Below are 20,282 nucleotides of genomic sequence, written 5' to 3'. Positions count from 1 at the left end.
TACATTTCTATCTAATAAACCGTTCCTTGTTGCAAACGGTCAAACTTATGAAAAAATTAAAGGGTCACGTTTTTTGTGCTTGAGCTGCTTTGTGTGTGTGTTATGGTAAATTTTAGCGGTATTCGCGAAGAAAATTTGGGATAAAGCTCGAACTTTTTTTTTTCATTTTAGTCATGAGTAGGAAATATTCAAGCGCAAAAAACGTGACTCTTTAAATTTGCCAAAAGTTTGACCGTTTGCAACAAGGAAACGGTTCATTAGATCGAAATGTAACTTCGCAGGGTTTTTGGGGTTATATTAAGCTGTAAAAGGCACACTGAAAATTAGTAATTTCATGAATATTAGAAATTTAGTCTTTGATCTTCTGAAAAACCATAAATTACCCTTTTTTCCTGTTTTATCAAATTTATGTCATAAATAATACACTATTTTTTTACAAAAGATCGTGACAGTATCTTGTAGGAAATTTATTCTAGGTTTCAGAAGTGCCCTTAAATTTTCTGTGCGACCATAGGTTGCTGACATCGTCGAACAAAGAGAAAAGGGTCCTTTTTGATTTGAAGTTCGATATCTTTACTGAAAAATGGTCTTACCGAGGTTTAAAAAAAGAGAGAATTGAAGCTGAATAAACAAGCTACTCGGTTCATTCCATAGGACTTGAAAAAAAGCATTAAATTTGCAAATTTTTTTCTCCCAATACTTGTTAAAATTGCGCAAAATATGTAGCTCCGAAATTTTGTATGCCAAAAGATCTTAGAACTAGAAACTTAAAGCTTCGAAATGCTTTTTTTAAGACCTTGATACGACTATTTTTCACTGAGATACAGCATTTTGGAAAATCGATGAAAATCCGGAAAATTTTTGTGACCCTTTCATTTTTTCCATTAATTTATTACTAATTTTATATAATTTAAGAAATGTTTCTACCTGAAAAAACAACATTGTTCCACAATTAAAAGGGTGAAGTAGGCACCACAGGGAAATTCATTTTAGAAGTGTCAACATTAATTGTATTTATGTTATTAATTGTAATAACATTAATTGTTATTACTTATATTTCATTTTTATTTATTTAGCTTGCCCCCGTCCTACTTTACGAGAAATAGTTATGTAAATAAAACAACAATAATAGGTAAATAGTCTTTTTTTATTAAATGAGTAATTTAGAGTATTTAGTAAATAATTTAATTTTGAAAGAGATATTTCGAGTTCCAATCGTGTACAAAGCTACGAATTTTTGCCGACGTTTCGTGAACATTGAAGAATAATTCTTCGAGGCTAACCTGCAACTGAAGTATCAGGTTATGTTTTTCTAATGTATACTGTCTACGATGCCTGTGATTGGCCAGAGCACCCCACCGTGATGACTGGTCGCACCTGACTGGCCAATCCAGTCCTCCCGGATTATAAACGAAGTCTTGATTGACTTATCAGGTGCGAAGAGTCTCCGTGGTGGAGCGCTCTGGCTAATCACAGGCCTCATAGATAGTAAACATAAGAAAAACATAACCTGATACCTCAGTTTCAGGTTAGCTCTGAAGAAGTGAGCTGCAATTTTTACGAAACGTAGGAAAAACTTCGTAGTTTTCTAAACGATTGGTTGCTGGTGTAATGAAATCGAAAATTTAAATATACAAAGCTTGATGTTTGTTGGAAAACATGAAGACTTATTGTAAAGAAGATTAAAGAATGAGAAAGATAAGCACAGGATGTTTTGTTTTAAAATTCCATAAAATGAGCTGTATAAATTTAAAAAAATTTCTTTTCACAGGTTTTCTTTCTTCCAAAATACATGAATAACCTCAGAATCACAAGAGTATTATAATATTTTTGGTCATCCGAAGAAGCAATATATATAAGACCATTTGTATCCCTATTTTATTTTTTCATTAAAATTTCTTTTTGAAAAAACTTAAGGTTCTGAACAATTGTCCAAATAGGTGTTTCTTTTCAATTAGCTGCGCACAAAAGCATATTGTTAAAACTGGCCAATAATTATAAATAATTTTGACGCTCGTTATTACATAAAATATAATAAAATCGAAACATAATAGAAAATTTATAAACTTTCTTCGCATGATAATTGTTACCGGCTTATCGTCGCGCATGCCTCAACTGCTTGTCCCTCATCACTACATCCGCAGCGATTCATACATACAAGTATGTTCTATATCGGTTTTTTAGGTAAAGAATCAGCTACGGCGCATTTGCCGCCAGTGTCGGGCGTCTGCGTCTATCGACGTTCGTTGTTATTCCGTAAAGCAAATGTCAACCGTTGACAATTTTACTCCAGGGATATCATAAACCTCAAAAAATACTCTTTTACTTCGCCAAAATGGAGGAACAAACACAGTGGAAAGGTAGGAAAAAAAAACATTTTCCCCGGAGGAAGAAACTCATTCCTCGCCAGAGTCATATATATAGACCATAGCAAATAATTGATATTTACCCTCCTTTTTTAACCGCGGGCCTGACCTTTTCCAACACTTTTGTATATTTCATATATTTATACATTTCATACATGTATGCAGTAGACTATTTCTACATTACACTTATTTTTACTAAAAATATATTTACTTTTTTTTCTTTGATCGTATATTTTATGTTAATGATACAGTTTAAGATTTGATATAATTTTTATTACTCGCATATTTTCAGTAAGATTTTATGAAAACTTGTGTATCCTTTTTTAATCGCGAGACTGACCATTTTCTACATTTAGCGTATTTATGCTTTACACTTATTTCTACTGTAAATATATATTTTCGTATATTTATGTATTACACATATTTTTACATTATACATATTTCTATCACACATATTTATACGCTACACTTATTTCTACGTTACACATATCTATATATTACACTTATTTCTGCTGTATATATATATTTATTTTCCTAAATTTATGTATGTTATATAAATACTTATACATAACATATATTTCTACATTAAATTTAGGGGCCATCCATGAACTATACATTATCACGTTTTTGTTATTTTGACCTATTTTGGTCTTTTTTGACCCGAAAAGTAATGTAACCCAAAATTCTCTCAAAACAGGGGGATGGGGTGGTTTTTCCCCAAAATAAGGAATAAATTCTTTCAACGAAAATTAATGTAGATTTTATTCAAGTAGTCGAATTTTTAACCAAAAGAGATGAATTCCGACAGTTTGCATTCGAGCAATGTCTGAAATATAAAAGTAGTTTTAAAACTTAATATGTTAATATACTTTATTAAAATTTATTATCATGAAACGTACTAGATAAAATATACTTACTTTTTTCTCTAATTGTTATTTATAAATTACGGTTAGGGGAAAAAAGTATATGCTATGTTAACATGTATGTTAATGGGCCGTACTGTTTTAGATTTTATATAATTTTGATTGTTTATCTTTGAAGCGATATTTTATCCAAACATGAGATGTACTCCAATTCTTCAATAGAAAGACTGGCCTTTTTTACATATGTACATTTTTGCATTAAACATACATATTGTTGAATTGCAGAAATCTATAAATTACGCTTATTCCTACATAGCATATATTTAATTTTTTCTCCAGTCGTAATTTATGTTAGTTGATCTCACAATTTTAGATTTGAAATGATTTGTATTGTTTATCTTTAAAGTGATATTTTATGGAAACATATATATGTTTATTCTTCTTCATATCAATCGCGAGAATGAACTTTTTTACATATTTGTACATTTCACGTATTTATGCATTTCATATATTTCTTCTTTATACTTTTTTATACTTTTTTTCAACCATAACTTATGTTAATGGGTCTCACAATTTTAGATTTGATACCACTTTTATTGTTTTTTTTAAAGTGAGATTCTATACAAACATGTATATCACGATGGTTTAAATGTTTTTTTTAGAGCAAGGCTGAAGTTATTTCTGTTTTTTGCATATTATACAATTATGTATTACAAATATTTTTATATTACACTTAATTCTTATACATATTTAATTTTTTTCTTAAACTATATATTTTAATTTTGGTATAATTTATTATATGCTTCATCTTTATAGTGAGATTCCATTTTTTATTCAGAAGACTCAATTTTTCTACATTTTTGTATATTTTATATAATTATACATTACACATATTTCGGTATTAAACTTGCTTGAACCAAGCAAAGTGATTGATTCAAAAAAATATTTGATTGTCTTAACTAAATGTTTGGTAGAATCAACCAAATATTCCATCTATCCCAATTTTTCGTTAAAATAACCAAATCGTTTTCCATCGTGAGTCTAAAGTTATGCCATTATCAAACTAAGAAAATAAGGTTCAAGTTTAACCATATTATACTCTATTAAAATACCGTTACATGTCCAAATAATTTTGTCAGTCGAAAATAATGCGTGATCAAAAATACATTAAGACAAATTTTAATGTTATTAGGAATATCTTTTAGCTGATGTGGAAAATTGTTTCTGGACTATGAGATTTATAAAATCCATTTTCTCTCAGAATTATATTACACTATGACCAAAAAAATATTTTTAATTGAACCATTTATAATAAAAATGTAATTAAAAAGTTCAACAGAATGAGTTTAGATTAATTTTGGTTTTTAGATGTTACTTTAAAACATTTGTTTTGCCTGCATATATTCGCTTTTTTATCTGGTCGTAATTTATGTTGATGCAACTTACAATTATCTATTTGATATTATTTTTGTTTATCTTTTGAGCGAAATTTTATGCAAAAATTTCATACACCTGTCGGCTTGAAAATCCTACGAAAAACCAGGTCGACTTTGCATATCTCGTAAAACTCTATTGCGCTGATAAATATTTAAACTTCTTTATGCCCGTGTGTCCGAGTCAAATTATACATTCGGTGGAATATGCAATTATTGACATTGAGATTTTCTTTTATTTTGCAGATATAAAGAAATTAGATTGGATGCAAATTCATAATTCAGTGCGTTATATGATATAGTAAAGCAATCTATTTAAGTGCATTTACCTTCAATGGAAAGTCCATATTTGATTTAAAAATATGGATTTTTCAGTCAACAAAGAAGAAAATCTCATCCAAATGTCGAATTTTCAAACCGAAAAGAATTTCCGGCAAAACAGTTTAATTTTCAAACCAATGATATAAATTTTCAACTAACAACAATAAACTATCAAGCGAAAACTGTATAGTTACATTTACAATTTATTTTTAACTAAAAAAAACGAATTTTCGATAGAATAAATTAAATCGTAAATAATTAAATTTCCAACTTAGAAAATTAATTTTTTAATGAGATGTTGAGTCTCTAACCACAAAAATATATTTTCAACGAAAAAGAATACATTTTTAACCAAGCAGTTGAATTTTCTACCGATAAGATTCATTTTCTACTCAAAAAGAATAATTTTTAACTAAATACAGATTTTTCACAAGATTTTATATTAAGGAATTTTTAACCTAATTGTACATTTACAACCCAGAAATGAATCTTCAACCAAAAATGTAAATTTTTAACCATAGGTGTAAATTTTCAACCAAAGAAATTAATTTTCAACCAAAAAAAAAAATTAGTCACCAAGTAGATTAATATTTTACTACAAGAAACGAGTACAGGAATTCTTAAACAAACAAGCAATAGTTAAATTTTTGGTTAAAAAATAAATTTTCAACCAAAAAAAACAACATAATTTTCATGAAAAACTGACAAAAATGTTTAGTTAATTATCAATTTGGAAAAAATTCTTCTGAATGTAAGATATATTTAGAAGATTTGAAAAGGTTCCAAAATAATTAAAAACTTAAAAAGATTTCAAAACATTTAAAAAAATGTAGATTTTTGAAGATTTCGAATACAAAATTTAGAAGCTTTTGAAACATTTTGAAAAATTGTAAAAGAAGGTCTATTTTTCTCAAAATTCCTAGAAAAACTATAAATGATTTTTTTTAAATTAATTTTTAAATAGTATTTTAGAAAATTTTCAAAATAAAACCTGGTAGATTTTAAAGCATTTTTTTATTTTGCAGGATTTTCAAAGAAGTACATAACAAATTCGAGTATTTATAATAAATCTTGAACTGTTTTGTTGAAAATTTATTTTTTTAAAGATTCATCTTTTATGTTAAAAATTCATTTCGCATCTTTGAAAATCAAAATTTTGTTTTTAAATCAAAATTATTTATTTTAAACTAGAAATGTAAATTTTATATTTTTAGTTGAAAATTCATATTTTCAATCAAAAATTGGATGTTCTCTAGTTAAAAAATCCTTTTTAATTTAAATTGCTACTGTTGGTCTTCTCAATTATTATTTTTTGAATTGAACATATGTTACTTTTTCATTCCTGGTTAAAAGTTAATATTCTCATTTAAAAATCGATCTGTTCTGATTGAAAATTTAACTATTTTGGTAGAAAATTTTATTTACTTGAAAAATCACATTTTCGGATTGAAATTTCAAACGTTTCAAGTTTAACTATGTGGTTCTTAATGCAACTTTTTGGGTAAATTATTTTTTTTTCCAAAATTAATCTTGTGGGGTTGGTATTTACAGTAATATTATTGAAAAATATTTATTCTCCAATTTTTGTATAAAATTCACTATTCATGGCGAAAAATAATATTAAGACTTTAACGATGTTGATAATACTTTAAGATTCTGGACAAAGATGATGATTCATTACTTCAATACGATCATTTTCTTTGTAAATACTTTACACAATATTTTATACTTCGCGTGCACTTATCTCAAGAATAATCTTTTGTGAATCATACACAGACTTTTTATACATTAAATTTTTTACTTTATTAATTTTTATTATTTAGTAAATTTTTTTGTCATTTCGCAATTATTTAAGCAACTTTGATTTGTTTAAACTATTTTTTCCCTATAAATATTGAAAAGTTATTTGTTTCTGTAATAACTGACGGACCTTATTAATGGTAAAAGGGGTAGGTTTTGTAAAAGAAAGTTTGAAATTGTTTAAAGAAATAATTAATCATTTACTTGAGCCTTTTCATATAAAAGGTGAAGAAATTTCGAGGTTTTTTAAATCTTTGCATTATGTCGTTTATTTTTCGGTATTTTCTTATTTTTTAATCTTATACCCTACTTTTTAAAACAATAATCTTTTTTTAAACATTTTTTTCGGTTACGCTTTTGTTAGTTAGAATAATAAGCGAAAAAAAAAGTTTCGAAAAAAGAAGAATTTGTTAGATCTTTTCTATTGAATGAAGCCAGTGATATTAATTGTTTAAATAATTTCAAATGGTCTTTTACAAACAGTATCATTTTTTAAATTCATTAACTGCGGCATTAATTTTAAAAAATAATAAATTTTGACCAGTTGCAGGGGAAAACATATCGAAACCTGTTTAAATTGTTTAAATAATCGCCAAATATGCTAAAAAATATTACTCTTAACATTTGTTAATTGCGTCATTAATTTCAGCAAATTTCCATGATTTAGTTATAAAAATTATACAAATTTAAATTGTTTAAAGATAGCACATTTTTATGATTCACTGAAAAAATGTTTTTAATCAATAATAATTGTTAGAAAAATAATAATTGTCAATCATCGAACAAAAATAAGTTGTCAATCAAAATTCAAAAAAGTACCGTCAATTGAAAGTTATTCCTTTAACGTCACTTACATCCTTTATGTAACTATTCTGGACAATAATTCATAATTTTAGTTGAAAAGTTAACTTTTTTATCAAAATTCGCTTTTTTATCGTTGAAAATAAATTCTTTTGACAAAAAATTGAACTGTTCTATTCTTCGTTAATAATTTATGTTTTTTAATTTTATAATTTTGTTCAGTTATTGTTATTTAAAATTTAAACAAAAACTTAAAAAGTGCAACAAACTTTTTTTTTAATTTCTTCAAATTATTTTATTATTGTATTTGTAATAAGTAAATTAATTAAATTAATAATAAGCCCGCAACTTAAAACTCCCCACTCTTTTTAATTCATAAATCGAAACATTTCCAGATCATAAAATTCTTGAAATTATATAATTGCCGAAATATAAAAATCCCGAATTGAAAAATCCCCGACTAATGAAATTCCCCAACAGTTTAAATTAAGCAATTAAGTAACTGTTTTTTTAACCAATATTATATTCTTATTAAAAATACTATATTAAAATATCAAAACAATAATTTAAAAAAATTAAACATAAAAAAATGCTTCAATAATAAAAATGTTTTATTATTGTATTTTTAATAAATAATATTGATTAAAAAACAATTTTTAATTGTTTAAAAGGAACTTCCCAGTGTCAGGAATGTCACAGTACCGGATATTTTATAATTAGTGAATTTTCTATAGGAAAATATGTTGTTATTCTAAATTTTCAAATGCGAGAATATTATAAACGATTCAGGAGATTTCCAATTCGGAATTTCTATATTTCGGTAATTTTATAATTCCAGGATTTTGTTTGGGGATTTTCCAGTCGTCCTAATTATTTTATTACTTGGAAAATAATAGTTGCAGATAGTAAAATATTTCAAATTCTTTGCAAAAAAATCTTAAATAAAGGTACCTTTTTTCAACTTTTTGAGTTCCTAGTTTCTGAGAGAAATTTTTCTTCCTTTTTTAGAGAAGCGCTTTTAGAGTAATGCTGCAATAAGTTTCGAACTTTAAAATATATAAAATCGACAACTTTTCTCCTTTGCTAATTTTTTTCTTGAAACTACTTTCGAAGAAATCGCAATTTCTTTGAACTATTAATAAAAAATAAAATAAAAAAATTATGTTCATTCTGAAAATTACAAAGAGAGATAAGGGAACTAGTTTCGCTGGGATTCGAACCCAGGTCTCACATATTGCAGGTATCGTACTCTTATCCACTAAAATACGTAAGAGAGCGCCAGATCTGGCAATCTGTCAGACTTGGGTTCGAATCCCAGCGGAGCTAGAGAGGAATATTTTTACACCTGCAAATTAAAAGCCATTCTCGTTTAGACTATATAATTTTTAAAAGGCGTCCTTCCATTGACAAAAAACAATGACACTACGCAGGTCATCAAAAAACATAAAATTTAATCGGGTACTGAAATATTTCGAATTTTTATTTTAATAGTTCAGAATTAAAAATTGGCCTATTATAATTTCAAAATCTTAATTTTTATTAATTAAGGAATTTGAAAAAATTAATTAATTATCAATTAAATTTGTTAGCAAAAAATAACTTTTGTAATTCGTCGATTTTCCATCGGGAATTTTATTATCTTCGAAATTTTAAATTCCGTAATTTAGATGACTAAAATATTTAGAATTTTCAACTGGTTAAATTTTCGGTTATAAAAATTAATTTTCGACGAGCAAAACAACAAATTTCCAACAAAACGTTCAGGACACGGGAATTACCCTGAATTTAGAGTGGATTACTCTAAATTACTAGTGGATTACTTGGATAACCTTGATTACTCCGTATTATCTGGATTACAGTGTATTAATTTGGATTGCAAATAGATTACTTCGGAACACTGGGATTACTCTAAATTATTTAAAATACCCCGAGTCAAAAGTTGATTATTCCAGATTACATTGGATTACTTAAATTACACCGAATTGCAAATTCGTGATCCGGTGTAATCCAAGTAATCCACTTGTAATCCAAAGTAATCCCTTTGTAATCCCAAGTAATCAACGTTTAATCTACGGTAATCTGTTTTTTATTTGGAGTAATCCACTTATAATTCAAAGTAATACAGTTCTGGTCTGGAGTACTCCACTTGTGATGCAGATTAATCCACTTTTAATCCATGTACTTCAAAGTAATTCAAGACATTAATTTGTAATCCAGAGTAATCTAGGTAATTTCGACTAATTTACATAAGCAATCAATACATTTTTTAAAACTATTTTCTTGCAAATTGTTCGTTTATTGTTGTTGAAAATTAATTTGTTTAACTAAAAATTTGAATATTCCATTTCTTGTTAAGAATTGATCTTGTTTCATTAAAAATTATTCTTTTTCAGTTTAAAATTAATTTTCTTCGTTGAAAATTATTTTTTTTTACAGTCCAAATATTTGGTGAAAAATTAATCCATTTTGTGGAAAGTGGAACAATTTTGTTAAAAATTCTTTTATTAGTTATAAATTAACCAATTTTTTGAGAATTTTTCTTTTCAGGTAGAAAATAAATCTTCTTCATTGAAAATTCAACTTTTTTATACGTGAAATTATCGGTAAACAATTAAACCATTTTGTATAAAATGCAACAATGTTGTTAAAAAGTCCTTTTATTAGTTAAAAATCAACAGTTTTGTGTAAAATTATTTTTTTTTCATAAAAAATTAATCTTCTTTGTTGAAAATTCAATTTTTTCTTAATTTCAAATATTTGACAAAAAATTAATCCGTTTTGTAGAAATTGCGACAATTTTGTTAAAAAGTCCTATTACTGCTTAAAAATTAACAGTTGTAATCAAAATTTGTCTTTTTAGGTTGAAAATTCGACTGTTTAAAAAAAATAATTTCTTTGGTCGAAAATTTAAATATATTGTTGAAAATTTGTTTGTTTTTTTTTTTAGTTGAAAAATAAGTTTTTGATATGAAAATCTAAGTATTCCATTTTTAGTTAAAAATGCATATTTAGTACTTGGAAATTCAACTGCTTGGTTGAAAGCTGAACTACTTTGTTAAAAATTAATTTTTGAGGTTGAAGAATCCAACAGGACGATTTTTTTTTCAAACAACCCAATTTTAGTTGAAATTTGCTTGAAAACATAAATATTTGGTTATAAAATCCAAGTGTTTGTTAGAAAATTCATGTGTTTTATAAAAAGATCCTCCTTTTTTATAGAAAATTTATCCTTTTGGCTGAAAATTCATTTTTTTCGTAATAAATTAATTTTTCATATTGAAAATTAAACTATTCAATTTCTGGTTTTATATTTATTTTCGGTAGTGGAGAATCTAATTATTTGATTAAAAATTATCTTTCTTACTTAAAAATTTAACTGATTCGTTGAAAATCATTTTATCTTAAAATTTTGATTTTTAAAGTTAATGGTTTTGATCAAGATTTGCCTCGTCTATTTTTTATTGTGAATTTATATTTTATAGTTGAAAATAATTTAATTACTTCTTTCATTTTTGATGAATTAAAATTAATCAAAAATTCGTTTTTTGTTGTTGTTAAAGATGTACCCTTTTAGTGCAAAATTAATTTCTTTGGTTGAAAATTGAACAATTTAGTTTAAAAATTGTTTTTATTTTTTGATTAAGAATGTAGTTTTTAACTGAAAACTTAACTATTCCAGTTAAAGAATCATCATTCGAATTGAAAATTCGACTTTTTTATTGAAAATGTAATTATTTTGTTGAAAATTAATTTTTTGTTGGTAAAAATTTTTTTTTAATTGAACATATAACTATTCCAGTTTTTGTTATTGATTCATTTTTTAAAGATATAAATTTCACTATTTTATCAAGAATTCATCTTTTTATATTGAAAATTCAACTTTTTATTATTTTGCTGGAAAAAACATTTATTTGCGAAAAATTAACGTTTTCAACTGAAAATGTAATTATTCCATTTTTATTTATAAATTATTGTTTTTAATTGAAAAATAAACTACTTGGTTGAAAATGATCTATTTGCTTAAAAATTCGCTTTTTAGGAAGAAAATGATTCTTCTTGTTTAAAAATTAAACTATATGGTTAAAAGTTCATATTTTTTGTTAAAAGTTCAAGAATTTTTTTCTAAAGTTCCAAAATTTTTAAATTTAAATCCGTTTTAATTTTTTTTTTGAAATGTTACAGTAAAAGTCATGTATAAAAATCAAAGCAGACTTTCTTTTGCGTATATGAAGTTCGGAATGGAAATATATAGCGGAAGTGGAAATGAAAACAGATTGCAAGAAGTAGAAAAGTTCATTCAAATAGCCATAGGTCTTCGTCGTATTTTCATTCACTATTTCCTCGATTTATTATCTTATTTGCGACACAAATTTTCAAATTGAAAGTTATTTTCCAATTTTCAAAATTCCATAATTCAGAGTTCTAAATAAATCATTGAAAAATTAATTTCAAAAAGCCATGTGCTAGATCTGATCATTAAAAAGAAATGAGACTTTTTCATAAAAAACCTAAAATCAATTTTAGTTTTTCACATGTAGATATTTTAGATAATTAAAAACTTTAGATACTTTGTTTTTTAAATGAGCGCCTATTTGCGTGTTGGATGAATTCAACTATTGAATTTTATCGGATAATAAATATAATTCGGAACAACAATTTTTTTAAGTGCTTAAAAATGGAAATAGGTGATTTTTTACAAAGAAAAAATCTATCTATAAAATTTAGACTCTTCCCCTATTTGAAAATTTGAAAATTTCAATAAAAAAGATTAATTTAACTGAAGATGGAATCGTTCAATTTTCCACATAAATATTATTCTTCAGCTATTAAAACTAATTTTCAATCAAAAATGAAACAAATAAATTCTCAGATAAAAAATTAATTTCAAAATAATAGAAGAGTATTAAGAAAAATAGTTCAGTTTTGCACCTAAAAATGAAAATTTTATTCTTAACAAACTATATTCACTTTTAACAAAACAATTAAATTTTTATTAAAATATTTAATTTTTTAACAAAATATTCGAATTTGTAACCAAATAATTAAATTTGAATAAAACATTGGAATTTTCAATCCAAAAGGACTAAATATTTATCTAAAAAACAAAATGTTTAATAAAACAGTTAAATTTCACACAAAGTAGTAAAATTTTTATCAAAATAGTTGAATTTTTAACAAAATAATTACATTTAAATTAAAATATTTGAATTTTCATTTCCAAACGACGAATTTTTTATCTGAAAAGACGAAAGTTTAACGAAACAGCCAAATTTACAACAAAATAATAAAAAAAATTAACACAATAATTTTATTTGTACAAAATAGTTGAATTTTCTATCCAAAAGGACGACTTTTTTATTCAAAAACCCAAATGTTTAGCAAAACATTTAAATTTTCCACAAAATAATCAAATTTTTATTGAAGCTAATAAAATAAATATTTAACAAGTGGTTTGACAGTCAACTAAGCAATTCAATTCTCAATCAAGAAAAAGTATTTTCTACTATAAAAGACAAATTTACTACAAAATATGTAAATTTACAAAAAATTGTTGAATCTTTAATTAAAAACCCATAAATTATTAACCGAAACTGGAAAGGCTAAAGTTGCCGTTAAAAATAGGGATTTTCAATAACAAAAAATAAATTTTCAACAAAATCGTTAAATTGTCCATTTTTCGTTTTAAACAGATAGTGGAATTTTCAACCAGAAAGATTAATTTTTTACCGAATAGTCGAAAATTCCACTAAAAAGAGAAATTTTCCTAAAAATGGATTAGTTAAATTTTTCACCTAAGAATAAGTGTTCTGCTATTAAAATGAATTTTCAACAAAACAGATTAATTTCAAACCAAAGGGAATAATATTCAAACAGTTGAATTTTCAAATAAAAACATTCAATTTTCAACAAAAAATGAAACAGTTTATTTCTCAAGTAAAAAATAATAAAGAATTTGAATAGTGAATGAATATTAAGAAGAATAAATAAATTTTTTACATCAAAATAAATATTTTAATAATAGAATTAATTTTTAAGAAATAAGTTTCACTTTCAACCAAAAATATCAATTTTCAACCAACAATATTAATTTGTTGCAAAAATGAAGAATTTTAAACCAAATGGTTGAATTTTTAACCAAAAAAGGTAAAAATGACAATTTTTAAAATATCCACTTAAAAATAAATCTTATCTAATAAAATGAACTTTCAACCAAGAATGTTAATTTTCGAACAAAATGGCGAATTTCTTACAGAATACATAAATTTTCAACAAAAGTGTAGAAATATAAATTCATTAAAAATGGAATAGTTAACTTTTTCACCTAAAAATAAATTTTCAACTAATAAAATCAATTATTTAATTCGAAAATTTAACTGCTAATTGAACTATTGATTGAAGATTCAACTACTTGGTGGAACGTCCTTGTTCAAAATTCTTTTTTGTTGTAGAAGATTTATCGTATTAGTTGAAAATTTAACTATTTTATTAAAAATTCGACTATTTTTTTGCAAATTTGATCACATTCTGAAAAATTAAACTGTTTTTTTTAAACATTTGCTTTTTGGATAGGAAATTTGTTCTTTTCGATTGAAAACTCAACTATTTTTTTTTAATTAAATAATTTTGATAAGAATTAAATTTTCTGTTAAAACTTGAACAGCTTTTTCATAAGTTTTGTTTTATGGATAGAGAATTCATTCTTTTGGATTGAAAACTCAAATATTTTATGAAAAATTTAGTTTTTTTGTCAAAAATTCAACTATTAATGTTGAAATTAAAACTATTTTCTTTAAATTTAGCTTTTTCGTTGAAAATTTAATTTTTTTCTTAAAGCTTTTTTGTCAAACATTTTGTTGTTTGGATAGAAAATTCGTCCTTTTAGACAGAAAATTGAACTATTTGATCTAAAACTAAATTATTCTGTAAACAATTTTACTGGTTTGTTGAAAATTTGATTGTTTTGATAGAAAATCTTTCCTTTTGGATTAAAAATTCAACTATTTATGTTAAAAATTAAATTTTGTTTAATTTAGCTATTTTATTAAAAATTCTCTTATTATATTTTTGTAATCATTTGTCTTTTTGAATAGAAAATTCTTCCTTTTGTATTGGCAATTTAACGTTTAACCATTTTTTTAATGTGATTATTTTATTGTAAATTTTCTTTTTTCCGTAGAAAATTAATCTATTTAAAAATTTTCTTTTCTCTTGAAAATCTACTTTGTTATCGGAAAATTCAACTATTTCATTTTTAGTTAAAAATGTATCACTTTTAGCTAAAAATTCAACAGTTCGTTTAAAAATTTATGTATTTTTGTTGTAAATTTGTCTTTTTTGGTAGAAAATAATTTTTCGATCAATTTAAATGTAAATCTTGTTTAGGTCACAACAACTAATTAAATATTAATTCAAAAGTTAACTATTTAATTGATGATGACAGTTTTTTTTCATGTATCAACTTGTTTAAAAATCAATTATTTTGTTGAAAATTTAACTGTTTTATTAAAAATTCATCCTTTTGGATTTAAAATTTAACTTTCTTCTAAAAAAGTCGTTTTTGGCTTAAAATTTTAACTATTTTATTTAAATTGAAAATGTTTTTAGTTAAAATTTAATATTTTTTTTTTAATTTCACCATTTGGTTAAAAATACTACCTATTAAAAATAATATTTGAATAAAAATTCGTCCCTTTTGATTGAAAGTTCCATTATTTGATTGTAAATGCAACTGTTTAATTAATAATAATTTTTTGGGTAAAGAATTGTTTAAAATAACGTGACGTAGTTTTTAAACGGTCTCTTGGTGATTATTATATATTTAAAAATTATAAATGCAAAATATGTCTACGCTGCGATAAATGAAAGACAATCTTCAATTATTATTCTCTTCATTATCAACAAATTATGAAATCGATTTCTCTTAAGATTAACAACTCATTTTTCATAATAATAATAATAATAATAATAATAACAATGAAAACAACAATTTCTCTCGCAATTCAATTTAATCTTGCAATAATTCTGATTCGCAAAATAATTTCTCTTGCAAAAGGAAAATATTTTCACGTTTTGCAATTTAAATTACAATCATTGATTGTTGAAAAAATCGCTACAAACTAGTTTGAAGAGAAAAACAAAATACTTGAAAAAAATGCTAACGTAGGCAAAGTCAACAATAATTCTGAAACATACGTCAGAATTATCTTCAGATTCATACGTTGTTCCTTTATGGTCTTGTAAATAAGCTTTGGTTGAAAACACTGTTTTTATGTGAATAATAAATTTTTTACTGCCATTTAAATTTCAATAAATTAAAAATATTATTATTCGATAATCCCCGAAATTTGTAGGAATACAAAATTATATCTTAGATTTATAATTAAAATACGAAAGCTTCTTTATTTACATAATTTTGATTTTTAGAATAAAATATCAAAGGGATAAAAATTAAATACGAAGGATCAAAAGATACTGATTTAAATAATTTTTATTTCGTTCAAAACAAACAATTTAAGTTAAAGTTAATTTAAATTTAATTTAATATGCTCATAGATATTTAGCACTTTTAGAAGTTTTTTAATTCTGTATAATAAAATAAATGCCCAAAATTCTTTAAGATTATTTTTAAACCATTTTCAAAACCTTTTGAAATATTTTGATATATTTTCTTAAAATCAAATTTTCAAAATAAAACATCAATTTAAATTTTCTAAGTACAATTTTCGTATCCTATCGAAACTTTTTAAAATTATTAAAAATCTTCTTTTTTCTAAAATTTTATAATCTTAAAAAATTGAAAAATGTTTCGCTTTCGAATCTTCGATATTATTTTTTAAAGTTTTAGGAAATTTTTTAAATTTTCTTTTATAATTAATTCTTCAAAATAAATAATCATTTTAAAATTTTTCCATGAATTTCAGAAGAAAATTTTCTTCTCTTGAAACCTTTTTTAAATTGTTGAAAAGTTTTAATTTTTTATTCGAAATCTATAAAAATCTAAATTTTGTTTTAAATATTTTAAAATCATTTCAAATGTTTAATTCTTTCTCAATATGTTCTAAAATGATTCGCATTTTCCATAAATTAAACAAAAAAATTAACAAAATTGCATGAAAATGTTCGGAATTCTTTTTTGGCAATTTTGAAAATATTTTGAAATATTTTGAGATCTTTAGTATGCAAACTTTGCAAAATTTTATTGACCGACACATTTTAAGTTTCGACATTTTTATTGAAAATTTAGTTAAAATTTGGTCTTAATTTTTTTTTTAAATTTGCATAAATTTCCAAAATTTTTTTGGTATTTTTCAAAATGATACGAATTTTCCCTATTTTCTTAAAATTCTCAAATATTAAAAAATTTGCATGAAATCTTCCGGATTTTCTTTTGACAGTCTTGACTATCTTTTGAAACGTTTTGAAATATTTTTAAAAATTGTATAAAAATCAATTTTTTCAAAATAAAGCTTCATTAAAAATTTGCCAGAAATGTTAAGAAAAAGTTTCCATTGTTTCGATACCTTTAAAATTTCTAAAACAGTTTCAATTTTTGTTCGAAATCTTCAAAAATCTACATTTTTTAAATATTTTGAAGCTATTTGAATTTTTTAAACTTATTTTCAGATTTTTTCAGGACTTTTAAGTTATCTAAATATCTTTTTGAATGATTTTAAAATCTTTTTGAAAATTCTCTTAAAATCAATTTTTCAAAATGAAAAATCATAAAAAATTTCACCCAAAACCTTCAGAACAATTTTCTTTGCTCTTGAAGCCTTTCAAAATTGTTAAAAAGGTTTTAAATTTTTGGCGAAATCTTTAAAAAATCACATTTTATTTCAAATTTAAAAACATTCTAAAATTGGTAGTACTTAATTTTATTCAACTTCCAATCCTAAATTTAGCAATTTTTAATCTTTTGAATTTCAAATTTCTGCATTATTACAATTTTCAATATTTCTATTTTGAAAATGTGAGATTTTAGTTTATTCCATTTTGAAATCAGTATTTCTTAATCTTTGTTACAAATTTTTAATTGAAAATTTGTAATTATTGTAATTTTTCGCAATATTAGAATTCAGAAATTTTCAATCTTTAAAATTCCAAATTGCAAAGTTTTAATTTGTAATTGTGATTTTTCGCATTATTACAATTTGCGATAGTTCCACTTTGAAAATTCGAGATTTTATTTTATTCAATTGTATTAAAATTCCAATTTTAAATTCAGCAATTTCCAATCTTTGAATATACAAATTTTTTTATTTCGATTGCAATATTTCGCACTGTTACTGCTTGCGATAGTTCCAGTTTGAAAATTTGGGATTTTGGTTTATTTAATTGTATTCAAATCCCAATTTTCAATCTTTGAAGTTATAAATTTTACATTTTAAATTGCAAATTTTAAATTAAAACTTGAAATGATTGCATTATTACAATTTGTGAAACTTCTATTTTGAAAATGTGAAATTTTTATTTTTTCCAATTTTCAATACTTCCAAATTGAAAGCAAAAAATTGTCAATGTTTCTTATAAATTTTAAATTGCAAATTGCATTTTCAATTTGATTTTTTTTGCAATAATACTGTTTGCAAAACTTCTGATTTAAAAATGTAAGATTTATGTTTATTTAATTTTAAAGAAATCTAATTTTAAATTCAGAAATTTTTGAAATTACAAAATTTTAATTTTTTACTCTAAATTTTATATTTCACAATATTTTAATTTTTCGCAATATTATAATTTGGATAGTTTTTCTTTGAAAATGTGAGTTTTTATTTTATTTAATTTTATTAAAATTTCCATTTTAAATTCAGAAATTTTCATTCTTGGAAATTACAAATTGCAATTTTTTGCATTATCAGAATTTCCCATAATTCTATTTTGAAAATGTGAGATTTTAGTTTATTCAATTTTGAATGCTTCTAAATTTAATCGTATCAATTTTTAATCTTTTAAATTACAAATTTTTATTTTAAAGATTAAAATTTTAATTTGTAATTGCTTGCAATATTAAAATTTGCGAAAATTCTACTTTGAAAATGTGTGATTTTAGTTCATCCAATTTTAAAGTCAGCCATTTTCAATCTTCTAATTAGATAACGTTTAGTTTTTTTTAATTCAAATGAAAAATTGTTCGTTTTTAAATATTTAGTTGGAAAATAAAAATTATCTGCTTTTTATGAGAAATCTAATAACGTTCAAACTTTGGTCCTATATTTGGTCAATTTTTCTGCAAAATGAAATTTTATTTTTGAATTCGAATGAAGTAAATAAATTTGAAAGCATTGAATTTTTATTAAAGTTACATTATCGTTCTAATTTTTATCTTTGAACTCATTGTGAAACTCTTCAGTGAAAAATTGTTTCACTTCACTGGTAAATCTTAAATGCTTTAAATTGCAAATTTTTAATTTCAAATTACAATTTTTAGCATCATTGCAATTTGTAGAAGTTATATTTTGAAAATATGAGATGCAAGAAATTTTTTTTTAGATCGTTAATTTGTTTTGAATTTTAAATTCAACCATTTTCAAACTTTGAATTAAACATTTTTAAGTTTTCAAAGAATTGGAATTGTTAATTTAAAAATAGTTATTTAAAAAATCGGAACTGCCTAGTTTTTGAGTACTGAAATTTCAAAATTCAAAATTTGGTATTGTTTGGTAGATTTTTCTGAAAGATGAAATTTTATTTTTAAATTTAAATTCCCCTTTGCTAGTTTCATAAAGTATAAGAAAGGAAAATAAATATATTTGAATAGGGTGACTACATGCGTAACAAGTGTGGTGGAAATCGGTAATTAGGAAAATTGGACGATTACACTGACAGCATGGATTCATTGCCTGACTCACTATAAAAGCTGTTATGCTAAGCGATAACAGTAGAACGAGTTATGTAGGTTTAATGAGATCCTTGGAAATTAGACCACTTCAATTTATGGAAATTCAAATTTCAGAGTGTTTAAATTTACTAGTTTTGCCATTTAAAAAATACTATCAAATGTAATATAATGAAGGAAAAATGAACATTTAAATTTAAATTTATATCGCCCATTACTTTCATTTTATTTATCACATTAAAAATTAGATTTTTGAGAACGTTTTTTGCAATTTAAAAAAAAATACTTTGCACATTTTCAGACAAAAGTTTTCATCCCAAAATATATTAATTTAAATGATTGGCATTTTAAATTCAAACAGTGATATTTAAAAAACTATTAATTGCAAAGATTTCGAATATAATATCGTACATCACTCGTAGTGTTCCACACGTGATGTAATATACTATTAAAAGCACAAAGCACTTTAAAACGAGATTTTAACATTAAAATTTGAATTAGTTGAGTGTTATTTTCTATACATGTGACAAAATAACAATATTTTAAAACATCAAAAGGTTTTCGAAAATTAAAACATTATTTTTAATTCTTCCACATTTTATATTTCGGTAATTTTCTATAAAAAATTCTATTATCAGGGAATTCTCATTATGGCAATATTATAAAATTTCAAGAATCTTTTAATTTTTCAATATTATAAACTGTTCGGAAGTGTTATTTTTCGGGATTTTTCCGATTTGGGAATTTTCTTATTCGGAAATTTTTGCAATTCGAGGATCTTATTATCCGAAAAATTTATTATTTAGGAATTTTCTAGCTCAAGAATGTAAGGTGACGGAAATTTTATTTGTCAGCATAATCA

The 20,282-nt window shown here is 23.8% G+C and overlaps 1 protein-coding gene across 1 annotated transcript in view; it reads left to right on the top strand.

Annotated features, from left to right (window-relative positions):
• Window positions 1-2,207: 2,207 nt before the first annotated feature.
• Window positions 2,208-20,282, top strand: part of LOC117173173 (fatty acid hydroxylase domain-containing protein 2) — a 63,690-nt gene continuing 45,615 nt past the window's right edge. The window contains exon 1 of the mRNA XM_033361590.1: window positions 2,208-2,360. Within this exon, the coding sequence (XP_033217481.1) occupies window positions 2,336-2,360 (25 nt within the window). The 5' untranslated portion in view covers window positions 2,208-2,335. The remainder of the gene's footprint in view (window positions 2,361-20,282) is intronic.

The sequence above is a fragment of the Belonocnema kinseyi genome, chromosome 5 (genome assembly GCF_010883055.1).
Source record: "Belonocnema kinseyi isolate 2016_QV_RU_SX_M_011 chromosome 5, B_treatae_v1, whole genome shotgun sequence".
NCBI classification, from domain to species: Eukaryota; Metazoa; Arthropoda; class Insecta; order Hymenoptera; family Cynipidae; genus Belonocnema; species Belonocnema kinseyi.
The sequence above is the reverse complement of the archived record's forward strand: the minus strand, read 5'-3'. Positions and strand labels throughout refer to the sequence as shown.